This window comes from Phragmites australis, chromosome 20, assembly GCF_958298935.1.
Source record: "Phragmites australis chromosome 20, lpPhrAust1.1, whole genome shotgun sequence".
Taxonomy (NCBI): Eukaryota; Viridiplantae; Streptophyta; class Magnoliopsida; order Poales; family Poaceae; genus Phragmites; species Phragmites australis.
The window spans coordinates 6,175,063-6,184,131 of NC_084940.1; the positions used below are offsets into that span (position 1 = coordinate 6,175,063).

The 9,069-nt window shown below is 46.4% G+C and overlaps 1 protein-coding gene across 1 annotated transcript; it reads right to left on the reverse strand.

Moving 5' to 3' along the window:
- Positions 1 to 1,383: 1,383 nt before the first annotated feature.
- Positions 1,384 to 2,571, reverse strand: LOC133901238 (transcription factor HEC3-like). Its single transcript, XM_062342529.1, has one exon. It carries the CDS (start codon positions 2,390 to 2,392, stop codon positions 1,712 to 1,714), a length of 681 nt encoding a protein of 226 aa, XP_062198513.1. The 5' UTR covers positions 2,393 to 2,571; the 3' UTR covers positions 1,384 to 1,711.
- Between the last annotated feature and the right edge of the window lie 6,498 nt (positions 2,572 to 9,069).

Consider the following 9,069-nt stretch of genomic DNA (forward strand, 5'->3'; position numbering starts at 1 on the left):
TTCATCGTTCATCGTAGAGTGGCATGCAAGCTTATCATACACCTCTGATTCACCCGTTACCTTATCTGGCTGGTAAACCACTGTACATTTCTCGGATTTACGTGTCAGCCATCGAAGCAGATTTTCATTATCAGTTAGACTCCACTTAGTTTGCATGCCCATACGTCATATAGCTGGATCGATGCACAGTGACATGCCTCCAGTCGTCGTTTTCATGTGGACGAAGCTACAGTATGTGTCGCGAAACAGATACGATCGAAGAGGCCACTGGGCAAGAAAGTTCATGACGGAGATTACAGATCTCGTGGTCCAGGTGCAAGATCGAGCATGGGCTGCATGGCTTGCTGTTGACCTAATCGACAAATCCACACGGAGGTTCTACGTGTTCAATGCGTTGATCCGTACGCATGGTTATCCAGCATGGTTGATGGTTAAGTTCATCTTCTCCGTGGCAACTCTGTTTCGGCAAACATGCTCTGTTCGGAGAAAGCTTTGACTCGGTACGAAGTACAAACTAGGCTTGCAGCTATCATGGTGAGCAGAGATTTGCAGTAGATTAAGCTGGAGCTGAAGCTTCCATAGGTCCTAGTTATTTCTTTGTACCAGCTCAAAGAAAGAACAATAATTGAGCATCACAAACCCACTGTAGCTACAAGATCAGCCACAGATCTCCTTTGACTGGCTTTTAAAAAAATAGATCTCCTTTAACGGTTTATATAATCCATTCTACAACCATGTGATGCTTAGTTTTAGCAATGCCGGTTCTCGATGGATCATGTGTACACGCATGCTGTGAGCCAACATTACCGAACACTATCCATGGTGGGCCTAGCTCGCTCATAACGCCGCAACAGCTTTGAAACAACCGCAACTACTTCCTCAGGCACCAAACTGTTGGCGCGTATTCATGGCCGGTGCCCAGACAACTGCCACATGCGGCGAAGAACAGAGCGCCCGACAGAAACGGTTGCGCGCCTGCATGCCGGGGGTCGGTTTACCCTTGCAACTACTTCCAATGCTATTGTTACATGCTTCATGCATGAGTCGCGAGGGGGAGGGGTCAGTCATCGACACGCACGCGACGTCCTTCCCCGGCCAGCCGGCAGCGCTACGGAGCAGCGGCCAAAATTTTCTATCATCCTGCAGCGTGCGCGAATGGTGCGCAAAAGCACGTAAGAATCGACGTGACGAGAGAGAAGCAGAGCCGGCCGGCAGCGAGACCGGGGACACGGCCATCTTCTCCATTGATGAACGGTCAACGAACTTGTCGACCGATTTGCCAGATCAGGTCGCTTGCACCGTACGTTACGGAGAGAAGGGACGTGTGATTCTTTTGCCCTTTTGGGGTGCATGCGAACAAAATTGAAGGATCACACTGTACTGTGAAGCATGCGAAAACGAAGCTGTGCATTGATAAAGGCACAAGGAAATGTACAGCCTACGCAGGTACGCACGTACGTACGTGCATGCACGGGCTAGCTGCGAGTCCAACAAAAGCTTGGATCGAGCAGCCACGCAGTAAGAGCTAGCATGCGGTGACAACAATAAATGTGTCGAGGTTCCTACTTCTTTACACACGCATGTGATCATGCACTGAATGCACACACAACACTACGACAGCAGCTACAGCAGCAGCAGCAGAGACCGTCCGATCGAGACCTCCAACGGCGTCAGACGCGTCGGTGGCGCGACGGTGATGAGCAGACGTCTGTTACATGTCGCCGTGGGGAAGCGCGTACTGCCACGGCGCGTGGAGTGCCGGGTACGCGGCGCCGAGCGCGGCCGCGCGGTGGGTGGCGGCCGCGGCGCGTTCGAGGGACTGCACCTGGGACTTGAGGAACTTGACGTAGTGGATGGCCTCGTCCAGCATGGATGCCGTGTCCATCTTGGTGCCGCCCGGGACGAGCCGCTGCAGGGTGCGGATGCGCTCGCTGATGCGCTCCCGCCGCAGCCGGGCCGCCACGCTCTGCGGGTCCTTGGAGGTGCGCACGTTGCGCCGCTTCGGCGGGCGCACCGCCTCCGGGTCGATCTCCACCGGCTGCAGCGCCGCGATGTGGAAGATCATCTCCCGCATCGCGTCCCCCGACGACGACCCTGCCTGCAGCGCGCCCACGGCGTCGGCGCCTAGGGGCAGCACGTAATCCTGATGCTCGGGGCTGGCGGAGTACGCGGCAGGCGGGGTGTACTGGTCCGGGTAACCAGTGCTAGTCGTGGTAGTCGACATGTATACTGGAGGCGAGAAGTGAGCTGCTGGAGTTTGCACGGGGGATATCGGCGGTGAGATAGGCGACATCAGCGACTGGTCGAGCGCAGTGAGCTGCTCCAGCTGAAGCATCGTGTTCATCAGCTCAAGCTGAGCTTCCGGGCTGTAACTCAGCAGGTCAAACTCCATGAGCTTGGGTTTCGATATATCTAGCTAGCTACAAAAACCTGTGAGTCTTGTTCTTGGAAATGGCTGAGGCTGAAGAGTAAGATCAGAGAGCAGTTTGGTGAGCAGCTAGATAGTGGCTATTTCAGGGACGGTCTGGAGGTTTTGCGAGCTCTGCGCTGTTGTCAAACTGCAAGTGAAGATGCCTATTTATAAGCAAGGCAGCTACGGGCTGTGGGGTCGTTGCTTTTTCGGCCCTGAACTGGTGACGCACTGAAACGCTGTTTCCTCTTAGCATCAGCGAGCACTAACAATTTTTTTCCCTCTGTTGTTTTGCCCTTTCTGCTCCTTCCTGGAATTACACCGCTGAACATGTCCAGATAAACTTTCGCTTTCTTTATTTCTAGTGAAAATGACATCTCTAGGAGATGTCTCAAGCAACACGGATCAGCCGATCTTGCAGCATATCTCAAAGAATGCCGACTGATAGTTAGCCTTGGAGCAAAGCACATCCTAAATGACCTGTATTTTTGTCAAGTTTCGTTGAAACGTCGCAGTCAGTCCGATACCCTCAGTCTCTGTATCCTCTCTTTCTGCACAGCAGCATCTTGCAGCGGCTACCGGCGAACGTTCGCTAGTTCACGATGGCTTGACACGTGGAAGCCGGTGTTGGCGATCGCTTTACACACGTTGCAATCCACGTATCGGCAGTGGAGCCTAGCTGGCCTGGAAAAGAAGAACAGTGGGGCTCTCTGGTTTCGCATATGTACAATGAATCATGTGCTTTTCATACGAAAACACGCGTGTAGGTCGCTGTGTCGATAGGTAACATGCTGTTGCTAAGTTTTGTTGTGTTTACTGGATTTTCTTTAGTAAAAGAGATTTTATTTCACGAGAAAATGAAAATATATGAGTCTCTATATATGTAGAGACACTAGCCTTATTACAATAAAATAACTAAAGGCTAGACAGCACACTAGTAAAAAGCCACCTACCGTCTAAACAAACAAATAGGGAAATAACATCAAAATTAAATTATATTACTAAATCTCCATCTATTTTTAGTACAGGTGTTCATCGAGGTACTCTCCTGAAGGCGATATGTAATGTGCATTATACATCCTCCTCATTCTGTAGCGACATCCAAAAATAAATCAAATAAGTAATCTTAAAAGTAACATGTATGGAAGAGTAAACTTTTATCTGTCAAAAACCACCTCACTTCGGCTTAGCTATAGCGCCAGTGTTTTACAGGAACTGTTGCACGATGCAAAGGAATGAGTTGTGTGGCAAAGCTAGCATTCAGCTCCGGACATGGTCAACGGTCCCAGGACGTTGGTCACGCTGGTCGGCTCATGTTCGGTACCTACACATAAATAACCCGGACCCGCCGTGCACCATCCGACCGCGCGCATCAGCCCACGCGGCGATGATCCGTCAGAGTACAGACATGGTCCGTTCGATTGCCGCCTTCCCCTGCACCAAGCCGCTCGCGTCGACCGCGCACTGCATCCATGCACAAGCTTCTGCTGAAATACAGTCGCCAGTTCTCTGCTACAGTGCAATACCCGGCCTATTATTACTTTTTAGTTTTGGTCTATATGGGATAAGGGTTCTAGTGTGATAAGATTAGTATCCTTTGATATTTTAGATAGGTTGGAAATAGTCCGTTTATAAGTTTTCGCGTTCTAAATATAACACCTGAGTTAACTTTTACATAAAATCAGGACAACAATATAAGCGATGTGCTATACATACAAGGTCTGTCCTATATAGAAGCTGAACTGTAAGCGAATTTTAAAGGTGAGGTGTTACGTGGTTAGGCTGGCAAAAATTCAAAAGTAGACAATATACACGACTGTATTTGATGAAATAGACAATATATCATTGTATTTACAATTTTAGCATGCGTATTCGACACATTATTTACCAAAAACCGATTTTTTTACATTGTACCACGAAAACTACGTCGGCCCTACCATTTTCGGCACACGAGATATCGAATATGATCCACAGTGCATATGAGGTGCCAAATATGGTCCACCGTGTCATATTCAGCACCTCGTGTGCCAAATATTGCTGGGATCAGCTGCCATCGCATCGCCTCATTGTCGTATCACGTTGCGTCGGTGGATCACTTTGATACTGTCGGTGCTTTTGGCATGGTCGGTTTGGGTGGTGCTGAATTTTGTGCCAATTACATCACGTGTTGTCCACTATAAAGTGAGGAGTGAGGAGGAGCAGCAGAGGCAAGGTGCAGCAGGGGCGAGCAATGAAGCTCAGGGGAGGAGTAGCAGTGCAACACAAGGCAAGGAGCACTAGCACAAGGAGAGGTGGAGCAACAGCACGGGGAGAAGAGGAGCAGCAATACGAGATCAGTTATAGTAAGTACTTAGATTATATAGGTAATTAATACTTAGATTAGTAATAATAATTAGAGTAAGTAGATTGTTTAATCCATTCAATTACATTTGATAAATTATATCAAGTTGATAAATTAGAGGGTATAGATTATGTATGTAATTAATACTTAGATTAGTAATAGTAACTAGAGTAAGTAGATTGTTTAATCTGTCAATTACATTTAATAAATTATATTAAATTCATACATAATAGTACTTATATTATGTATGTAATTAATGCTTAGAGTAAGTATAGTAATTAGAGTAAGTAATTGTGTATCCTACATATATGTAAGTAGTTATTTTTATTACATGTACGTTTGTTTAACAGATACGCTATTACTATCCATATTTATTATGGAGAACGTCTCGTTATTTTATACGGGAGGCTAATATCAATTTAGAACTGTCATCACATAGAGAGTACTGTTGAGCTATCTATTGATCTAGATGACCTAAAATCGCATGTTATGAGTATTTTATGTGTGAACCAACAGTCCTATAATATTGTCCTGAGGGTGTGCGGCCACCGTTTGTTCCAAATAGCTCAGTCGTTATCCAGACGTTGTTTGAGATGAGAAGGAACAATGCATGAACTTTGTACTCACGTAAGGCATTGGAGTAGAACTTTGAAATGGGGTGTACGTAAACATAGTGTCACGACTAGTGCAAAGTGATATAGTGACTAACATGGATGGATCAGGCCGGCATGTGATGCATGAAGATGAGGGATGATACATGGGGGAGGGCAGTTCCGGTACAGAGGGAGCTAGAATGGACCCTTCTGAGGTAGATGCAGGATTAATGGATGATGAAGCTGGTGGTAGTGGGGATAAAGAAGCTGTTGACAATAAGGACTCAGTGCATTATCTCAGACCATAACAAGGACCTTCTGCATGAATTGGACATGTTGCATAACAGCACAAACCTCTCTATTGCATGGGCTGATATGGAGAGAAGGTGATGCATATGAAACTTGGGCGCGAACCTATACGCAAGATGTCACAACAATGCTCTTGTAAAGAGGTTCAAAGGGTTGTCTTCAGAACCAGCAGACAAAGTTCAATGAGGTATGGAGAGAGTTAAATGACACTATACGCAAGATGATGGCAGAGCAGGAAGCATAGGAGAACCATCTGCGGACGCAAATGGTGGGAGGCCAAACTATCGTTAGCCGTTCACGTGCTACGTTTAACCAGTGGATAGAGGTAAATTCGGCGGAGCGTTGGGCCCTAATCCATGACACTCACGGTGCCAGATTAGCACATAATATTTTAATGATCGTATTTTACCATTTCTTATGCAAATATTCCTTCTAAACCATCATGGCAACGAATATAGTAGAGACATTCAACAATGTCCTAAAGGGTGTATGTGGCCTCCCATTGTGTGTCATCATTGAGCTCATATTCTATAGAATGACAGACTACTTTTGAGACCGTGGTATAGCTTCTATGGAGTGCAGCATGCGGTTCGCACATAAGTTGGAGGAAATCATATCCAGAAAGAGGAACAATGCACACTTTCAACAGACTAGGATCTACTACCTGGCCAACAATGGATTCAAGGTCATGTGCCGCCGCAGGTATACTTCAGGTATAACGCGGGGGACACCGTGCAACAATGTCAAATTGGGCCTCACGAGGTGAAGTACACATGCAATAAGCCAAAATTGCACCATATCCGTACTCCCATGTTTTCGCCGCTTGCAGAGACATCGGTGGCAACGGCGGATCATAGTACGTATCACCGTACTTCACGATCGATGCATTGAGGAGTACATGACTTCCAGAGATGCATTCCTTCATCATCAAAAGCAGCTACAAAGCGATCAATGAACCTAAGTGGGTACCTTATCCCCGAGCACGACGTAGGGATCCTGGAAGGCCTAGAGCCCCGAGGCTGCTAGGTGACATGTATACATCAGATGTGTTGACATAGCCATGCTAATCGGGCTGGCGATCAGGGGTACCCTGTTAGTAGTTTCGCAACCAGCAAAGGAGCAGTGGAAGAGTTACATTCATAGCAGGTAATTATTTGTTATGTAATGCACTTCATATGTTCTAGTGCTATTCGTGCTTCATTGATCCTCTACATCTTATAGATTTGGTATGCAATATGACATGAAGGATGTTGACCTCTCCATGTCCTGGATTCATGGTCTGCCACAGTTTGGTCCGTGCTCACTAGATGCGGACGATGATAGAGTTATATAGCTTTATGATGTGTACTTGTACATCCTACTATGAGGCATCATGTTCTGTAACACGGCAGGTGATTATATCCCCTCTCATATTATATGGTTAGCAGGACAAGTTGTGTTACGTCCTTATGAGCCAACATCTTACAGTTAAGGACCTGTTGTGCTGGCTGCTACGTACAAAGAATTATATGCCGCAACCCAGTGGTCAAAGAAGAAGGGATTTGTTTCAGCCTGTCTACACCTCTTACAGCTATGGAGCTGGGAGTACCTCCCGGTTTGTCGACCTTGAGTGAGCAAGAGATAATATCCAGTACCCATGTTCAATGGCGTTATAGATGACATGATGCCTATGATTAGGTATCAGTGGATTCATACCAGGCTGAGATGGAGTCAGCAACAAGACCATGGTAACTACTCCCGTGTGATCAGTGATCTGGACATCCTCAGCACCGATATCGTGGAGTGGAATCCATGGCGTATGATATGAATGACCGAAATTACGATTGTTGGCTTCACCGCATCCTCTTATTTTGCGTGACTCAGACTTATGAATAACTAGATGATTCTTGTTGGTACATGAACAACGTGAAAGTATATTCTGCTAAGCGTGTGCAAAGATAGTTTGGGCACCGACAGTTGGTGCTAGTACCTCCTCCACGAGACGGTGGACTGACGCACGAGTAAGTGTTTTATTGTACGTGTATTATTAGCTTAGGTGATCCATATTAAGAAATTATAATTATTTATGTTACGTACAAGAGGAGCACACAGGTGAATACAAGCATGTAGGATTAGTCATCCATTAATGCCGAGCACGTAAACAGATGGACGGAGTCAACCGCGGTGGATGTCATCGTTCCAGCTGGATAATACGACACATACTAGGAGTACATTTCGTAGTACCATTAGCGCACACGTGCCACCTTACTCAGCGGACTTGTAGAGCCGTCCCCTATGCCCTTCCTGAGGATCGTGCTCGCTTTCTTCATGTTATGGTAAATGATGCGGTACTTCTACCGATTTTCATTAGTTAAACCTTTGTTTATTGACATGACCATCATCTTATACAAATCGAAGTGGCGTATTAAATACATACGTATGCAGAGCAAGCTTGTGGGGAAACAAGTGGGTCATCAACGTGAATGGATCGGAACCCTCTCTGAGACTACATGAGGACGAGAGGGTCTTGCTTGCTTTCCATGTTACGTGGTCTAAGTGGTTGTGCCCCGTGTTTGAGGGGGTACGACCTACCAGCCATGGACCTGTCTCGTGCCTCCCACAGCAAGTGCTCGTGAGAAACCTGTTCGGGCACAGTCGCGAGAGGCACATTTGGCTACGGAGTGCTGAAGCCGAGTGCACGAAGGCTCCTGAGTCCGAGTAGTATACACTGGGTTCACAGTCGCCGCAGTGGACATAGCCTCCTCACACTATGATGACATCTCCGCATATAGTATCGACTCATCATGATGACGTCATTGACTGCACACAGTAGACACCTAACTAGAGCGACACACATGATTTTGACTAGGCTGCTACAACGCGGGCTGGCAGCTTTGGTGAGGTCCTAAGCGGTCAGTACCCCCAATATCCTGATGCACTTGGGGGTTCACAGTGGTACCAGTATGGTGAGCCTTCGGCACACCAGACTTCACCAAAGCATGTACTACTGGCGTCCACACTTTCGCATAAAGATCCTTCATCATGGTATATACAGGACCGAGTTTACAGGTCTGAATACAATTGGTGGAGGTCCAATAGGGTAGGACGATGACGATGATGAGTAATAGCACACGTGGCAGGGACCCGCGCAGGTCACTGGGATGAGAGCCACACACCCACCAGATGCTTACACTCCTGGAAATTACGTGTGGCGTCGTCGTCGTTGAGTAGGTAGTGCACTTGTACTTGTTCATAACACATGTATTATTCACTTTATTATCGTAGTGATCTCTATTATATCTTACTCATTGTATTGTTAATATAATTACTTCTAATTTATTTAATATTTGTCAAATAATTATGACACATAACTTTATTTATTAAGCATTGTTACATATTAATTATGATATTTATTAATTGTTCAATGTTTCTTAAAT